The 19,489-nt window shown below is 42.6% G+C and overlaps 1 protein-coding gene across 2 annotated transcripts in view; it reads left to right on the top strand.

Annotated features, from left to right (window-relative positions):
* Positions 1-5,157: 5,157 nt before the first annotated feature.
* Positions 5,158-19,489, top strand: part of ANKH (ANKH inorganic pyrophosphate transport regulator) — a 152,046-nt gene continuing 137,714 nt past the window's right edge. The window contains exon 1 of one of the 2 annotated variants that reach the window (XM_036849288.1): positions 5,158-5,743. In XM_036849288.1, coding sequence (XP_036705183.1) covers positions 5,648-5,743 — 96 coding nt within the window. In that variant the 5' untranslated portion in view covers positions 5,158-5,647. The remainder of the gene's footprint in view (positions 5,744-19,489) is intronic. The other variant, XM_036849287.1, reaches the window with a different exon arrangement.

Here is a 19,489-nt window from a genome sequence, read left to right as displayed (position 1 = left end):
GGCCCGCGCACCGCAATGAAGAGTGGCCCCCACTTGCCGCAACTAGAGAAAGCCCTCGCACAGAAACGAAGACCCAACACAGCCATAAATAAATAAATAATTTTTTAAAAATTTTATGTTTACACTACACTGTAGTCTATTAAGTGTGCAATAGCATTATGTCTAAAAGAACAATGTACATAACTTAACTGAAAAATACTTCATTGCTAAAATATGCTATCATCTGAGTCTTCAGCTAGTTGTAACATCAAAGATCACTGATCACAGATCACCATAACAAATATAATAATAATGAAAAAGTCTGAAATATTTGGAGAATTACCAAAATGTGACACAGAGGCAGGAAGTGAGCAAATGCTATTGAAAAAATGGGAAAAAATGGCACTGATAGACTTGCTCGACACAGGGTTGCCAGAAATCTTCAGTTTGTAAAAAAAAAAAAAGCAATATCTGTGAAGCACAATAAAGCAAAGGGCAATAAAATGAGGAATGCTTATAATTACAGACATTTTATGTTATCCTGGTCATTAAAAAAAAAAAAAAAAAGCAAGAGCAGAAGTTGGAGAAAGAGAAAAAAGGGAAATGAAAAGTAGCTATGTTTTCATCTGTTCCAACCTCCATTCCATTTTATTCATTAAGATTTGCCAGACCTATGGTTTGAGGGGTCAGGGTGAATTACATACACACATACCTTGTGTGTTTCACCATAAGGAGTCAAATATAAGTCAGCAAATCATCAAATGCTCACCTATATGAAGAACCCCTATAGAATCCTGAAAGTCAGGTGGTGGTGGTGGTGATGGTGTTTTGAGTGGCAGGAGCAGAATCCATCCCAAAACTTACTTTTGTTTTTTAGGTCACTTTTCAGATATAGGAGTAAGTTACCAGTTACCAATACACAATGCCGTCAGGTTACATAACTGACCTGGCAAGGGGCTCCCCAAATGTTTTATTCCCTAGCAATTATAGAAAAATCAAAATTTATAAAATGCATAAGACATACACCTGTACTCTGATTAAATCTGCCTCAAATCCTCTTCTCAGAATAAAAGAGGAATAAACAAACAAAAAATGCATGAGATTTATCTATCTGCTGTCCACAATTGTTTTCTTTTGATTTAATTTTATGTTTCAACATGTAAAACATAAATGTTTCCAAAGCCAAAATTAGATAATAAGGTACATTCAGGGAAATTCTTCTTCTGTCCCTATTCCACACTGGTCTCTTTCTTCTTCCCCCATAGATAAACATTTGAATAATTTTTATTTATATTTCCAGTGTGTCTTTTCACAAATATAAGTAAATACACACAGGCACACAGAGCCATAGTCATATTTCTCTCCCTTTTTACCCCCCAAATAGCATTACCATTTCACGGTTTGCCACCTTGCTTTTTCAAAATATTCTGCAGATCACTCCATACTAGTATGTAGAAATCTTCTCCATTCCTCTTTACAGCACAACATTTTGAAGTATCTGTGTGGTCCCTTTAAAAATATTATTAAAGAATTTATTAAAATTGAGAACTATGACTCTTTTTTAAAAACTTTATTGAAGTATAGTTGATTTACAATGTTGTGTTTAATTTCTGCTGTACAGCAAAGTGACTCAGTTATATACATATATATTCTTTTCCATATTCTTTTCCATTGTGGTTTATCACAGGATAATGATTATAGTTCCCTGTGCTCTACACTAGGACCTTGTTGTTTATCCATTCTGCATATAATAGTTTTTATCTGCTAATCCCAAACTCCCAATCCATCCCTCCCCCACCCCACCCCCCTCTTGGAAACCACAAGTCTGGAGAATTAGAACTCTTGACAGGATTGAACTAGCAAATTCTAGCTTATCTACAGCAAATGTTCGATTTCAGGATAATTTACCCATGCCACTCACCTCCTACCTCCAACTGTTGAGATATGCTGAGAGTATAAAATTGGGTTTGATAATTAGGCCAAGCAAATTATAACTAGGCTTTGGGCTGGAATGACACAGAGATGGCAAAAGTAAAACTTGCAGTTTTGGGGAAGGAAACAACTTCTCTTTTTGTTCTCTGGAAGCTTGGATATGGTCAGAAGTCATGACTTCATGAAATAGGACACTATTTATATGAACACAATTAAGTAATCTAGAATCATAAGCTCTCCCTCACTGCATTCACAGTGAGCCATGTAGTAACACTTCGCTAGGCCCAGATGTAGGACCACAAGGCTTGAATTTATATCTAGTCTACTCTATTTTGGAGTAGAGTCTACTCTACTCTATCTTACGGATCATTTCAAAACTGGACACCAACATCTGGGACTAAATCTTCCATAAAAACTATCTGCTAAATAAGTTGGTCATACTAAATACATGATATGGGATAATTCTGTGTGACCAGTGTAGATAATTCTATAAAGTCAATCTTCCACAAATCTTTATGGCAACTGCTTCCAGACCAAGTCCACTGCTATGTTTCCAATTTGATCCCATTGGGCTCCTCAAATCAAGAACACTGAGTTGTAGAGTTCTAGAACTGGATGATCTTAAACATGACCTTTTATTCTGTCCTTTGAAGCAGAAGCTCCTTGAGGGTAACTTGAACATATTCATTTATGATCAATTACAGAAAAAAGTAAATCAGACACATATGTAACTTTTAGTTTCCCTTTTCACATTAGCATCTTCAAAACTTAGCATTAATAATTTTAGGCATCAAAATCATAGTATATTGCTAGTCATCTATGAAATTGTTTTGGGAAGAGTAATTTTTTCCATGCTCTGAAATCAATGCTAACTTGTACTTCTAAGGAAGTTTTGTAAATATTTTTTAAAACTCTTTTTCTTTTTCTTTTTATAAACTTATATAGGCCCATTGTGTTAAATACTGAAAAGTATAAATGAAAATAACACTATGCAGCTGTAACTAACCACTGTTAATAGTTGACCATATTATTTTCCAGCATTTTTTCCTATAGGTACATAATTTTTTCTTACACTGTTGAATATAAAGTCTGTAGATCTTGTAATGGTCTTTGGCTGAAAGCAATCAAACCTAAACTAAAAACTTTGTACATTGAAAGTAAAGCTGTACCCTCTGAAATATAACACTCTCTGAATCTAATTTAAATGACTTTGTGATCTCTTGTTGGCTTCTGGGTAATTTAGAAAACTTCCTATTCATTACCATCACCTGTATTCTGGAGTTATCTTTTCAAACAACTGCTAAGTTAAAAAGAGGAAGAGAGAGAGAGAAAGGTCAAAAGCTCCCTTTGAAATCTATCAGATTTTAAAACTTTGACAGAAAAAAAAGTAATTAATTGTTGCATTCAGTTGCACATTGCCATAGTGTGATTGAAATGCAAAGCCCTTTCAAACCTAAAAAGTGCTCTTTGCCATAATCAAAGATGACACTATTAAATCATTTATTTTAAAAAAGCACACTTAGAATACTCAAACAAGGATGATGACCTCTCATTGATTCACTGGAACTTTCTCACCGTTCCTTCTTAAGACCAAGGTGTGCGTTTGTTTCAGTTAGCACCAGCAATGCGGCTGGTGCTTGTCCGGGGACCAACCGAAGCAAACTGGGCTTGCTGAAGGTCTACTGAGAACCTTATCAACCCCACATTCTAGACAAAGGTCAGTGTAATGAGATTGCTTTAAGTAAAATTGCTAGTCGACAGAATGGATAAACCATAAGGTGATATTTGCTCTAGAAAAGAACTCCTTCCCTGAGAATTCCTTTAAATAATAGGCTGTCTCGGTATATTTAAAACAAGATCGAACTATATTAAAACACACCTTTCAGGAACTTGCTATTGAGGAGAGTCCTGTACCCAAGAACTTCCTGTTTTGCTGGGACATCTCTTAAATAATACTATTTGACATATCTAACACAATAAATAATTACCAGAATTTCATTTTAATTATAGGGCATGTAATTTGAGGTTACATCAGAGTTACGAGGTAAATTAGCTTCCTATTTCTCAAGGCCTTGCTCTGTTTGGAATTTTAAAAGGTCTTTTAAAGGCATAAAATATGGAAAACATTTAATATTTTCTAATAATTGTGAAATACCTGAACCCAGGAGGTGGAGATCTCATGCTTACTATGAACACAACTTTTACACTGCGAAATGTGAGGTAATAGGCTCGTTCCTGGGTGCACATTTTATTATTTTAATAATAAATTAATTTATTATGCTCAGTAAACTTTAAAAGATGCGTTGTGAGGGGGCAGTGCAAAATAACATAAGCAGGACAGGCTACATAACTTGCCGACCCCTCCTTCAAAAATCATTCATTTCCAGAGGCAGAACATTAAACCGGGCACAGCTCCTTCTAAGTCCTGGGACCTTTGCGAGCCTCCAGGTCACACACCAGTGAATCCAGACCTGTACACGAGGCCTTCTTTTACCCTCCTTTAAGGTGCAATGATGTTCACGCACTCCCTTCTTGAAGCGCTTTTCACTCGCGGCCTCCACCCTCTGGTCACAGCGCGCTGGGAGAGATGCTCCTTTTCTCGGTCTCTCGCGCCCGCCCAGAGCGACGCCTCCATCTCTCCCGGGCCCCCAGCTGTCCAGGTGGGCCCCAAGCAGGTCCCCTCCGGGAGCGGCCTCCTCCTCACGTCCCCGCCAGCCTCGAGGCGGCCACCCGGGGATGGGGGCCGGCGCGGTGCCCGCCAGGCGGGCAGTGGGCGCTTCCCAAACCCGCTCCCTCCCGGCCCCTGCGCGCCCCGATCCCTCCTCGCGCATCCGCGCTCACGTCGCCGGCCCTGGCGGCCGGTCTCCCACACGCCCCGGCCGGTTCCCGGACAGCGCGGGGACCCCAGGCCCGGGCCCCGCGGGGCTCAGGCGACAGGGCCCGGCCAGGGAACCCGGGTTGCCCCGGGGCCTTCGGATCGCTGGGTGCGCCCGCCCCTCAGGCTCCCCCCGCGGTGCCCTCGGGCTTCGGGCCACGCGCCGCCCCCGACCCGCTTCCCCAGCAACGTCGCGCCGCCGCCCCTCGGCCAACAGGGGCACCGCGGCGAGTCCCACCCCGCGCCGCCGGGACGCGGCGGAGGCGGCGGCTCCGCGGCCTGTGCGTGCGCAGCGCCCCCCGCGGCCGCGCCGAGCGCAGGCGGCGGCGGAGGGAAAGAGGGAAGGAGGGCGCCACCCGCCCGGCCCGGCCCCTTCCCCAGCCCGCCGCCCGCCCCCTGGCCGCCGGCGGTGTCCGCGCCTCCGCGCCCGCCCCTGATTTCCTCTGCACCGCGGCGGTGGCGGCGGCGGCGGCGGCGGCGGCGGCGGCGGCGGCGGCGGCGGCGGCGCCTCCTCGTGCGCGCGGTTATTTATTTCCGGGCCCCAGAGCGCTTATAATGGAGCCGCTGTCAGCGGAACCTTCTGCCGCCGCCGCCGCCGTCCCTCCTCTTTTTTTTCCCGACAGATCTTTGTTGTGTGGGAGGGCAGCAGGGATGGACTTGAGCTTGCGGATCTCCTGCTAGAGCAGCCGCGCTTGGAGAGGGCGCCGCAGCCGCGACGAGGAGCCGCCGCCGCCGCCCCGAGACCCCGCCGGTCCCGGCCTCCGTCCGCCCGCGCCCCCGCCCGGCCTTCTCGGCCCGCGCCTCCCGGCAGAGTCTCCTCCCGGCGGCAGATGTGTGTGGGGTCCGCCCACGGCGGGGACTATGGTGAAATTCCCGGCGCTCACGCACTACTGGCCCCTGATCCGGTTCCTGGTGCCCCTGGGCATCACCAACATAGCCATCGACTTCGGGGAGCAGGTAAGCCCCGGCCGCGCCCCGCACCCTGCGCCCTGCTCCCTCTGCCTTGGCCTTAGACGCCCGTGCGGCAGGGGATGGGAACAGAGGAGAGTCACCTGCTCCGAGTCTCTTTTTATCCTGGAACATTTGGTTGGGTTGACAGCTTGTCAAAGATGATTTTCCAGCATTCCATTCCCCCCTCCCCTCAGTTCTTGCGCAGACTTCTCCAGCTCTCCCTGGAAAACGTTAAAAGACCGGAGGGTTTGGAGCTTCACCTACAGAAGGATTTTTAGTGCACAGAAGTAGTATTATGTAATTTGTGATTATATAAACCTCTGGTTTGTAAGTAAAATGTAGTTTCTAATAGCTTGAGTGCTGGGGGTTTTATCTATCCCGAGTTTGTGGTGATGGTGATCACGGGGAGAATTTTGTATTAGAATGTGTCCAAGTTGATTTCCCAGGTACTTCTATTTTTTTTTTTTTTTTTTAAGCTCATGTATGGATTAGAGGCGTCCCATATGTGTCCTGATAAGCCGACCATTGGCCATCTCTAGTTTGGGTTTTTTTTTTCTTTCTTTCTTTCCGTCTTGCACCACTAAAGAAGGGGAGCACATTTTGTTTGTTGCCTTCTCATCCTTGTTTCTTCTTCATGTTTTCCCCCATTTCTCTCCATGTGGCGTCATTGCAAATCAAGCGCTGCAGCCTCTCCAGCAGCGGGGCACTGGTACTCCGCACTTTGCCTGTGCGGCCCGTTTCCGCAGGCCTGCGGCGGGATGCAGTTGCATTTTTAAGGCCAGGAAGAGGATTGGGGGGAAGAGGATTGGGGGGAAGAGGGCAGCAGCCTGTCACCTTGATGGGCAGGTGTCGGAACTGGCCCCGGCATGTGATTGAGCAGCTCCTGACGTTGTAGCACTCTATTTCCTTTCCTTTAAGTCAAGAGACCTCAAAGGATGTTTCTATAGAAAAGGCACCTATCTTGATGCACTTTTAGTTTTAAAAAACCAAACAGTTTTTCGGAAGGGGGTTCATTTGACTCCTCCTTTTGATGAATATCTGCTTGCATTTGTCTCTCTGTGCTCAGAACTTTTGATTGATTTCAACTGTTTAGCTCCCGAATACTTAGCCCACCTTGTAAGCTACTTTTTAGTTCGAATTTTATTGCTGACAAGTGTTCACAATGTATTGCAGCATAGCCTCTGGAGACCTTTGTCTAGCTAGTAAGCCAATTTACTTCTTTTGATGAAATATTATATCTTTTCTGTTGCCACTTTGCTCTGCCAGCACCTCCCCAGGGTCCCCCAAGGGCTCCTCTGATGCTCTACCTTCCCACCCCCCCCAAAAAAAAATCTCCCCTTCTTGCATAACTAACTGGTGACTTTGGGCATTTCCTCTAATCTTTGGAAAGGTTTTTAGGCCTGAATTTATTACACTGCACATTTTAGATGAGTCAAGTGCTGTGTATTCGCCTCAACCTTTTACTGTTTTAAAGCTTATCTAATTGGAGCTGCCCCAAAGGTTGTCAGAAAGCCCAGGCTGCTCACCTGATCGCTTGTCCCTGAACTGTAGCAGCTGTGTGTATGTGTGTGTGTGTGTGTGTGTGTGTGTGTGTGTGTGTGTATTATGTAGGGATAACTGGAAGAAATGAGTATTCTTTGCCATAATTAAATGGCCTGAAACATACCACAGTATTGCCTCACATTTGCCTTGATTTAATGCAAGGTGATATAACTAAGGGTTTGATTTGAGTGTAAAGAAAGGGGTCTCCCTGAGGTCACAAAAGGGAAGCTAGACATAAAAGACTACACAGGTGGTCTATCCTAGTGGGTCTAATAATTCACACTCATCCTTGAGACATTGCTAACTTCCTTGTCATAGGTGACATAAGCAAAGTGCTGGAAGAGTTGTCTTGTTGCACCGAAGCAAGTTTTATCAGTAAGTGTCTTTTGAGGTCCTTATCCCTTAAGCACCAGTGTATTTATGAGGTTACAGGCTGCCTGGTGGTAGAGGTATTTTATCAGAGTTAAGGGTGGGGGAATGGAGGGAAGAAATTGATATGTTTCCAAAACCTTGCTTTGCCTTCCAGTATCAGATGATAATTTTGCAAAATGGGGCAGGGTGCAAAGAACAGAACTTACTTTTTCTTACTGTTAAACTGGAGGGAAAGAATTGCAATGTGAGCTAAAGAGTGACCTGGTCATAGGTGGGTCATGAATGAAAGAACATTTTACCCCAACTGCTTTGAGGCATAATAAAGAGGAGGAACAGTGAACCTATTTTATGCAAATACGAGTCTACGGTAGACTTCGGAAAGTATGCAGCTCTTGACGTGGAGTCTTGTCACGTTCTATGGACAGATGGACACATGTAGGTTTCTACTGTGCTTCTTTCAGAGTGGGCAGGTGTATATTATACCTTGCTATGAGTGAACAATGATTCTCATTTCAGTAATTTACTAATTCTAAAGTAGGTTAGGTGACATGGGAGGCCAAAGGTCAAAACAGTCCCTGGTTCACGGGTGTTCGAGATGATGAAGAAACCCAAAATTAAAAAATAAAATAGCTCATTAGCTTTTAAGTCTCTAACTTGTCAAGAACAGAAGGATACTGAAATCATTGTAAATGTTCCCTAGATGAGGTTTTTTTTTTTTTAATGATAATAAACATCTCAGTTTGTGGTTTCTGTCGGAAATGTGGACAAAACCTTTAAAATGAAAACCCAGCTATAGGCAAGATCCCACTAAAATTTGAATAAGCAGCACATGTGACTGTGTGAAGGAATTACACATTATCTCAGAGCTATTAATGCCACGTGTGGGGCTGCTGTGAAGAAGCCTGTAACAGCCCGTCCAGGGCCTGCTGATGTTTTCCATGAATGTTATCCATTATGTAGAGCTTTCCCTGTAATGTTATAGGCCAGTCGGGGAAGAAACCCAAATATTATGGAATATTTACTCTAATGAAATCTATCATCCCATTTTTCAATTTTGATGGTGGCAGTAATTTGGGGGTGGAGGCAAGTGTTGAATTCTACACTGAAAAAAAAAAAAAGCTGTATGGAATAAAATGACCTGCTTTTTAATATTAAGCATAGGCACCATGGAAGAAATGAGAGTACACCCTTATTGCAGAAACTAAAACAATGTTTGTAGAACCCTTTAGGTGTGTAGAACACTTGATGATAATTGCAGTAGATATGGAATTAGCATTTTATTTCTATTTTTACAGATTGAGAAAAGTATTCATTGCTTCCATTCATCGAGCACTTAGTAGGTGCTTATAACATCTCAGCACATGTTTATATATGAGGAAAGAATAAGAGGCCTAGGCACGTTAAGGCCCTTGTCCAAGTTTACACAGGCAGTGCAGGCCAGAGCCCGGGCTCCAGCCATATCCTCCTGGCCCTTAGCCACTCTGCTCTCTGCTTGCACACTGAGAGCCACTCCCAGGAGTTCTTAGACATTTAGAAGTAAGTTCTGGCTTTTCGGAGTTCCAGCCTTGGCTTAAATGTAATCTTAGCTGTCATAGTTTGAATTTTGAAGACTCAACAGATGTAAGCCAATCATAACGAGACTTCTCAGAAAAGGGAGATTGTGACCAAGAGGGTCATGTTAGAAGGGCCAAATTATCCAGATAATTAATTAAATCAATGCTGTATCTTATTTTGACAAGGTTGGCATAGCCTTTGGTTAAAAGAGAGGAAAAAAGATAAGAAACAACTGATACTTCACAAAATTATTTAGAAATCACTTAGTCTTCATCATTAGAGCAATATAGACTGCTAAAGAAAGATGGAAGATACGAAGATACATTGAAGAAATACAATGTATTTCTTCAGAGGGGTCTGCAAATGTCCATTTGATTTTGCCATATTAAGAAGACTGATTTCTGTTTAAAATTAAACTTGGTACAAAGTCCCTGAATTCCTTAAAAGCCAAGTTCACCAAATTATGTAGAATAAATCAGTGATTTTTTTTTTTTTGTAAGGTACCTAATGACACTTAAAAATGTTAAGGACAGCTCTTGTGAAGACTTGAAAGAGAAAAAGTTGAAGTTGTTCTCACTTTAGAAGAAATGTGTTCTGCTCAGTGCCAGGCAGGCTACTCTTTGACACTCACGAGATTACCCGCGTTCTTTCAGGTAACCTTGAGTGAATCACTGAATTTGGTTGGGTCCAATATAATAGATCAAAGACTCAAGGGTTTTATCTGTGAACGAAGAGTTTTGCATATGGATTGTTGATTACTAGAGTAAGTTGTATAATAGGAATGTTTCATGTTTCCCCAGCCCTCCTTTCTAACTTAAGAAACCTAGAGTTAGGCTTCCACAGTATAAGAGGGTTTCAAATTACTAACATCACAAAATGGGGGAAAAAAAAAAAAAAAAAGAGAGAGAAGCCCAGGAAAAGTAGCTTAATAAATGTTCTCATCTACTAAGTAAAGAAATGCCCCCCACCTCACCCCCCTTTAAAAAAAGGTCTCCAGGAGGTACAGGAATTTTTTTTTTAAGTGAATGTTGTGCATGGCACTGGCCACTACTGGGCAGGGACTCGTCATCCAACGTCACTAAGTGACGGAAGAGACCTCCCCAGGCAGAGCTTGCCCTAAGTAATAACAAAAGTGTCCATTGTATGTTCCACTTTCCAAAGTACTTACAGACAGAAAAGTAAATCCCAGGTTAAGTTGCTAAGTAACTGTCGGTGAGAGACTTTTTTCTCCTCCAATCTATTCTATATTAATGGACTAAATCTCAAAACAACATTTATTTTTTCCAATTATTAAAGTAACATATAACATTTAAAGTTTGGTTACATATTAAAAAATGGAGGAAAAAAGTAAAAATACCTCTAATTCGACTCTGAAGAAAAAAACCCCTTTAACGTTTTGGGTATCTCCTGCCAATTTTTTTTTTTTTACATAATTGAGGATATACATATGTGTGTGTACATATATATATACACATATTTTTTAATATATATATATTTCACAGAACACAGAGGCATTTTTCCCATATCACTTAAAAGTATTTAACTGTGATTTTTAAATAGCAGTATGATATGTGATTACATGAACATCCAGTAATTTCCTTTGCTGTATATTCCCCTATTGTTTAAATGCTGAGGTTTTTTGTTTGTTTTTTCCAACATAAAGTTTCAGTGAGCATCTCTGTGTAATAAGTAGATAATGTGTTTTCTCTGACTGCCTTGGGCTTTATGCCTAGCATAATTTGATGCCTGTTTCAGCTTCTCATTCATACATAGAAAATGAGGTCACTGGCAGTCCGTATTTAGTCAAGGACACCGTGACCTCCTTAGTCTAATTGATACTCACTTCTCCACTGTGTTTCCCAGTTTTCTTTAGATGTACATCTGTGTTTAAAGTACCTCTCTTTCACTGCACTTAGGTAAGTAGATTATTTCTAGAGCCACAAAGGTATAATTCTGTGGTTTGTTTCTTAACTCATTTATTTATTGAGGTGGTTTGATGACCAGCCTAACTACTACTTTGTCAGAATACGTCTTCCCAGCATCTCCTTCAAAAGATAATCAAATACTTCTTACGTCAAGACAATATCTAAATCTCTTTCTAGTTATACATCTGATTCTTTAAAAGCAGTTTTAAAAGCGTACCAAGTAATATCGTTTATAGCATCATCTCACTTTTTTGATGTGACAAGCCCAGTTTTATATTAGTGGCCAGTAATTGGTTTCCATGTCTTTTTGCTCTGAAATAAATAAATCTCTTTAAACTTACACCAGAGTGAATTGGGTCATATGTACATTTTAAAAATTAAATCCAGTGTTTTTTTAACACCTATGACTTTATTAGTTGATGTGGCAATGTCATAGAAATATAGAAAACCCTGTTTTATTGCAGAATTATCTAGATATGAGCTACCTCTGTGAGTGCATTTTCTTGATAACTGAAGCTTATCCTTTTTATTTTTTAAAGTTTTATTTTTTTGATGCAGACCAATTTTAAAGTCTTTATTGAATTTGTTACAATATTGCTCCTGTTTTATGTTTGGGTTTTTTGTCTGCGAGGCATATGGTATCTTAGCTCCCCGACCAGGGATTGAACCCACAGCCCCTGCACTGGAAGACGAAGTCTTTTTTTTTTTTTTTTTTAACATCTTTATTGGAGTATAATTGCTTTACAGTGGTGTGTTAGTTTCTGCTGTATAACAAAGTGAATCAGTTATACATATACATATGTTCCCATATCTCTTCCCTCTTGCGTCTCCCTCCCTCCCACCCTCCCTATCCCACCCCTCTAGCTGGTCACAAAGCACCGAGCTGATCTCCCTGTGCTATGCGACTACTTCCCACTAGCTATCTATTTTACATTTGGTAGTGTATATATGTCCATGCCACTCTCTCACTTTGTCACATCTTACCCTTCCCCCTCCCCATATCCTCAAGTCCATTCTCTAGTAGGTCTGTGTCTTTATTCCCGTCTTGCCACTAGGTTCTTCATGACCCTTTTTTCCCTTATATTCCATATATACGTGTTAGCATACTGTATTTGTTTTTCTCTTTCTGACTTACTTCACTCTGTATGACAGACTCTAACTCCATCCACCTCACTACAAATAACTCCATTTCGTTTCTTTTTATGGCTGCGTAATATTCCATTGTACATATGTGCCACATCTTCTTTATCCATTCATCCGATGATGGACACTTACATTGCTTCCATGTCCTGACTATTGTAAATAGAGCTGCAATGAACATTTTGGTACATGACTCTTTTTGAATTATGGTTTTCTCAGGGTATATGCCTAGTAGTGGGATTGCTGGGTCGTATGGTAGTGCTATTTTTAGTTTTTTAAGGAACCTCCATACTGTTCTCCATAGTGGCTGTATCAATTTACATTCCCACCAACAGTGCAGGAGGGTTCCCTTTTCTCCACACCCTCTCCAGCATTTATTGTTTCTAGATTTTTTGATGATGGCCATTCTGACCTGGAAGGCGAAGTCTTAACCACTGGACCGCCAGGGAAGTCCCTGAAGCTCATCCTTTAAAATGCAAATCACTGGTTTTCTTTTTCTTTTTGTAGTACAAGAAATCTATATTGCACCTTTCTCTACCATATTAAATAAATACTATATGCAAAACTCAATGAACATTTTTTTGGTGGCTTGTGAATGTTGTGCTGGCAATCAGCTGACAGGATATCCACTGACAGGTGATACTCAAAATACTTAACAAAGAGTTTGGCACTGACCGACAAAATAAAAATAATAATTAATAAAAATAGCTAATACAGCTTGAATACTTGCTTTTTAATTTTCTGCTTTGGATCTGCTCTGTGCCCCAGAAACTAAAATCCATTAGAAATCCATGAAAAAATGAAGAATAAATAATTTTGGAGGTCTCCCTTGCGAAAAAAGTGTATACACTTTGTTACACTAGCTCTCCTACCCTGCCCTATTTTCGTTTCTGTTCTAGAGAGATTCTAGAGTCAATGTCAGGTAAGTGACCTTTGCATAAGGGAAGTGTTGCCAGATTTGACACAGGCCCTGCTCTCAAATCAGGTCCTATTTGAGAAAACATACATGAAGCACTTTTGCAGTCAGAGCATCACAGAGCGAGATGCCTGATTGCACACTGCAGTTTGTGATAACGTACGGCAGGGTACTCAGTACTTGCAGTAGCGCGGTGAGTCTGTGGTCATGGCGATGAACAGTAAACCACACAGAGGCAGTTCTTATCTGGAGGTTGTCACCCCTGCCTCATTCTCTGTAAATTCTCCTGTCCCCAAAGTGGATACCACCCATCTGCAAAGATGAGAATAGAGTCACAGGATAGGGAAATTAGCAGACTTCATATCAAGCCATACAAACCCCGGGTTTGTTTCTGTTTTGTTTTAATTTTGCTGTTTCTGTGGTTTGGGGATCATTCAGCGGCTATACCAGAAACCAAGTACCGCTCACGATGCTGAGAACCAATGAGCTTAAAATGACCAAGACTACAGTTATCTCAGTCAAGTGAAGACTCATGCGTCACAGCTTTCTGGTTCTATACGGCTGCTTCTCCGTGCCAAAAATGTTTTCCAAGTCCGCCTTGGGAAGGGAAAGAGCTTAGTTATTTGTCAGGGCAAAGGTGGTATTTATTCTCCTTGATAATGAGTTATCAGAAAACAGCCTGGACAGCTGGTCCAGGAATGCCACGTGGTCCCAAGGGACAGATGGACCAGCTTCATTTCTTGTGGGAAGAGTACATTTTGGTCCAAGTTAGCTCACAGGCCCTAGCTGGCTTTTACATTTCTTATGGGGTTTTGATATCACAAGATCAGCGAGGCTTTCCATGCGTGTGACACCCAGCGCTGTTACAGGGTTGCCTCTCTGTAGATGGGTTTGTCAGTGTGAATGGGCCGTCCTCTTACTAACGTGGGTCCACATCTCTGTCCCCAGCCTCAGGGCGGGGCGAGGGGCTGTGTGTAATGGCTCCTTCTTCTCCAGCACAAGGAGGCGAGAGGCACCTCCAAGCCCACGTTCCCAGTGCACTTCCTGTGCCTCGTCTGGGCTCATCCCACCCGGATGGGGACTGCGGCTGGCCGTGGGGACCTGTGACTTCGGGCTGGGAGGAAGTTAAAAGCAAAAGCGGGACTCCCTGGATAAGAACTTCCAAGGGTGACTAGAAAGGTGAGGTCGAGGCTCCTCAGGACATTCAGTTGGAATGAAATGGCTGAAAAGCTGAATGTTTTTAAAAGCAGATTAACGAGACTTTCTAGGGAGAAAGCTGAGGCAAGAATGAGAGAGGGCAGAAGTTGGCTTTGTGGCTGTAATCTTCCCAGGATGTGAGAACTAAAAGTAGCTTATTTTGTGAGAGACACAGAAAGGATTAGTTTGGGTCAGGAAGCTTTCCGGGTTGTGGTCCAGCAAGAGCATTTACATGGGGAAAGCTGGTCACCTCCTGGTTGTTTCTTAACGAAATAATAATGAGTCCACATCAATAAGCTTGTCAGAATCCCTGCTCAGTTTTTTTAGAAATATAACATTAAGTCTAGGGAAATTTTTGAGTCCCGGGCTGTCGTTTTTTCACGTGCCAATTGGCTTAGGTGTGGCTGCGTTGTGTTTTCAGAGCTGTCTTTAAGGTGGTAAGAAGTAGATACGCTCTTGCTCTTACGGCTGCTCCATAAACAGCCCCGAGATCTGTTGGCCACTGGGTCATGCATTTCAATACAGGGGAATGGTAGTGTGGAGAATCTAAAATAGCAGATTACAAAAAAGAAAAACAAATTGTCTGAGTGCTCTAAATGGTTTGGCAGGAAAGTTACCGCGCTGGGACACAGCGGTCTCCCACGACGTGTGGCCTAAACTTGACATTTTATAAAGACAGACAGCGCAGAGCAGAGTAACAAGTAACCACGCTTCATAAGAAAGAGGTAACTTTCACCTCTTCATGATCCTAGCCAAGACCAGCGCAGAAGCGACTGGAAAGACCCTTGCCACCAGCCCGACCCAAAATAGGAAGTCAAGGGTCTCTTCTCTGCTCCAGACTCACATTCAACTGTGGCTTTTTCTTGGGATGGGTTATGGTTCTCACCCCCTCCCTTTTCCGATGCAGCGTTGCATCACCTGGAGCCCCACCTGAGGTCAGAGCGTACCTCCCCTACTCCCACGCTAAGGCTCACACCTTTATGTGCCAACACCACCTGGGCCTCACACCTATTGGGCTGCTTACCAAACCTGGGCAGTTCCCTGACACTGTTGGTAGTTAGTCCAAGTGTTTACCAGTCTTCCCCGGATGAACCAGGGTTTCAGCAGCGAGGAGAAAGGAGCTTGGACTGAGTTCCGAAGGTCCACTAAGGGCCTTAAGCAGTCGGTGGCAGCGGGCATCAGTAACTGAGCTGCAGAGCCGCTTTTGTTTTCCTAAAATTCTTATTTACTCTAATTTCTTTCAGGCTTAATATGTCTTCTGTCAGGGGAGGAGGCTGGCGAACCTGTGTTTCTTTCCTTTTTAAAAATCACAGTATCGTTCACCTACAGTGAGGTACACAGATCTTACACGAACAGGTCCATGAGTTCTGACAAATGACAGATGCACACCGTACATAAGTACAAAACCCACACCCCAGGCAAGATATGGAGGGTTTCCATCAGCCCAGAAGGTTTCTGGTGCCCCTCCCTCAGAGGCCACCGCTGTTCTGAGTGCCGTGGGAGCCTTTTTAATTGCTAAGACAAAGCGACACACATGCCTTTTGGTCCCAGGTAACTGAGTTCGCGGCCACTCAACTGTTATTACAGTGTGTAGCGCTGCTACTCTTTCCTGTTGCAAAATATGCCTCAATGTTGTGGATTTTAGTGGATTTAAGGCAGGTAGAAAATTTGACTTTCTGTGTAAAATAACTTTTCCCCTTATTTTATACGATTTGGTGTTTTTAATTCTTCAGTTGATATACATCCTTCAGTTATATGGACTGCTGATCATTTTGATTTTCAGACATGCTTAAAAATGAAAGTCTGCTTCATATCGTAAAACGTAAAGCTAGTATCATAAAATGTAATGTGGTACGTACATACCATGGACTATTTATTCAGCCTTAAAAAGGGAATGAAATTTTGATGTATGCTACAACATAGATGAACCTTGAGGACATTATGCTAAGTGAAATAAGCCACACACAGAAGGTCATGCTTTTGTGTATGTGGAAGTATGCTTCCACTTATATGAGGTACCTTAAGTAGTCTAAGTCATAGAGACAAAAAGTGCAGTAGCAGTTACCAGGGTTTAGGGGAGAGAGGAATGGGGGTTATTGTTTAATGGGTAGTTTCAGTTTGGGATGACTCAGTTCTGAAGATGGATGGTGGTGATGGTTGCACAATATTGTGAATGTACTTAATGCCATGGAACTGTATACTTTAAAGGGTTAAAATGATAAATTTTATGTTATGTATAGTTTATCCACATTTTAAAAATTTTCGTTAACTTCATAAGCTACTCAGAAAGCTGGTGGCTTTTGAAGAGGATCTCTCTTTAAAAAAAATTTTGTTAATTTTATTCTGGTTATAGTCATCGTATAAAGAAGAAAAATAAATAAGAGGATCAAGAAGAAAATAAGTATATATAGCATTATCTCTAGGCCCATGACCTAGAGATATTGCTATTTATTATTTTAGTGCATGTCCTTCTCATCTCTTTTCTATCTGTGTATTTTCAAACAAAATTGTAACCTCTTTCCACTTTATATCACAGGCAGTTTCCCTTGATTTTAAGTATTCATCTCAAATATGATTAATGGCATTCTTTCACAGGGATACACCGTAATTTACTTAACAATACTCTGTAGCTAGACGTTCAGTCTTTCCTGTTTCATTCTATTACAAATAGTGCTCTGAAGCATTTTTGTTCAGAGATCTTTGCTTCTGATTATTTCTTTGGATTAACACTAGAAATACTTGTGCACATGCGCACCTTTTCACGCCTCCCACTGTGTGCGACACCACATGGCTGTAGAAAGTTGTCCCAGGTTCCCCTGCAGGCGCCTGTTGCATGTGGCCCCGGCCCCCAGTGGACATTCCCAGCCAGGATGCCATTTTCCCGTCCAGTGAGTTCTGCCCCCGGAAACTGTGTTCTAGTTCTTTCAAAGCCACATGGTACTGAACTCCTTCAAAGGATTTCTTTTATTAAAAGCATTTTTTTAAATGCTGAGAGATCAGTTCAGTTTTTCATCATGTAATACTTTTAAAGTCTTTCAGGACTTTCATTCTTTACAGTAAGCACATTTTGGACCAAATACGTACTGCACTTGGGATTAGGCAGAAGCACAGGGAGGAAAAGGAGTGAGTGGGTTTTACTCATACATCTGGGAAGATATCTGTCCCTGCAGGTTTCATGGCAGAGAAAAGTGTTTTTTTGGATGAGTTCAGTGATGCTTAAGAAGTTTGCATCCCCAGACTTCCTGGGTGAACTCGTGGGAGAGGAGGAAAAACTTAACCAACCTTCCAAGGTGCCAGGTCCTGCCTGAGGCTCCTGGCATGTACGGTGGGGTGGTCACCTTCCCCACTTTAAAGATGAACAGATTGAATAGCTGTGCCGGGTCGTTCAGTCTCTCTGCAGAGCAGCCAGTCTTGTCTGACCAATAGTTCACGCTTAGGGTCTCAGAGGAGAGTATTTGGAGTTGACTGTGCTAGGGAAATGCGGAGCTAGTGATATTTAGGGGAAATAGAACAGAAAGTGTTCTTCTCTCTTTTCTACCACCCTGCCCCTGGGTTCTTCAGTTTAAACTGGTCTTCTTGCTATTTAGAGCCTGCCTTGGAGAAAAGCAGCAGAGCAAACAGAGAGGGGAAATAGTTCATGCTTATTGAGAGAGGCCCTGAGTCCCTGTGGCTTCTCTGTCGTTTTTAGCAGTGCTGCAAGCTGACTACAGCATGGTTGAGAGAAAGAATGTCCACTCCTGATAGGCCCCTCTGGACTTGACCTCCTCCATCCCTGCACCCACTGGCTCTATGACCTTGAGCTTGACTTCTGGGGGCTTCAGCTTTCCCAGCTGTTAAACAGGTATAAAGGGTTTCTGTACCTTCTTTTGGAAGTGCAGACCACCCAGAGACTAGACACAGAAGAGCTTTGAAAAGTCTGAAGCGCTGCCCCTATGTAAAGCGGTATTACTAAGACTTTGAACCAGGCATGCTGCCGCTACACCTGTTTATTGTCACCCGTCCTTGACTAGAGCCGACTGTTCTTGCTCTGTATTGAATCCGTGACTCGCATTAAGGGGACTTGCTAAACTAGAGCCAGCTGGCTTAGGGGCAAGCAGGGGCGGAAGCATGCTGGAGGACAGATGCTGGAAACACTTGGATTTTACATGTGTGTCAGCAATACTTTCGCTGGGTTTTGTTTTTTTTTTTTCCTACTTTGGGGAAAAGATGTTTAAGGCTGGATTTGCTCAGTAGTGGGGTTTTTGTTTTTGTTTTTGTTTTTTTTGATTGGTTGGTTTTAGTTGAATTACTAGGATTTAGGTAACATGCACTTTTTGAAATGATAGGTTAAATTTCATTTGCTCTTAATCATAGGCTGCTGTTTGACATAGATTTTGGGGAGGGTAGCTACATGTACCACTGGCCCCTTCTCTAATCTAGACATACAAATGGGACCAAGCCTTTTTCAAAATTGTTGACAATTATGGCAGTAACACACCAAGGTGTTTGAAACAAATTATGGGGTCTGCTTAATGAGCTGAAAGTTGTAACCCTCTTTCTCAGGTGCTTACTATACTGTTTTGGAGTGTTTTCCCTATTAAATGGAGAATAGTTTCACTATTAATGGAGAATATGGAATGCAGGGGGCAAGAGTGTCTTCATGAATGTGTTCATTCAACAGATGCTTCTTGAACACCTACGGTGTGGCAGGTCCAGTGCTAGTCACTAAAGACGGAATAGGGAAAAGGACTGACTTTTAGCTGTGCAGCGATTAATCTAGAAGGGCAAACAGTCAGGCAGGCACCTACCAAAGAATGTGATCAGGTCTGAGATAGGGGAAGAATAGGGTGTTTATCCCAGGATCCTATAGCCCATCCTAAGGGTCAGGGAAGCTTTGGTTCCAGCTGAGACCTGAGATCTAAAGAGAGTGGCGTATCTGCTATTCTGGAAAGCAAGAGAGTCCCAGGTGGAAAATGGCAGATGCTTACTGTGAGTGGGACAGTACCCCGTCAGTCAGGGTAAGGGGTTTGGCCTTGATCATTAGGCCACTGGGGAATGTTGAAGGGTTCTCAGTGGGGGTGTGATGTGCTTGGATTTGCATATTCGAAAGATAACTTTGGTTTCAGT

This window comes from Balaenoptera musculus, chromosome 3, assembly GCF_009873245.2.
Source record: "Balaenoptera musculus isolate JJ_BM4_2016_0621 chromosome 3, mBalMus1.pri.v3, whole genome shotgun sequence".
Classification (NCBI taxonomy): domain Eukaryota; kingdom Metazoa; phylum Chordata; class Mammalia; order Artiodactyla; family Balaenopteridae; genus Balaenoptera; species Balaenoptera musculus.
Note: the sequence above shows the minus strand (reverse complement) of the source record. Positions and strands in the feature narration are given on the sequence as shown.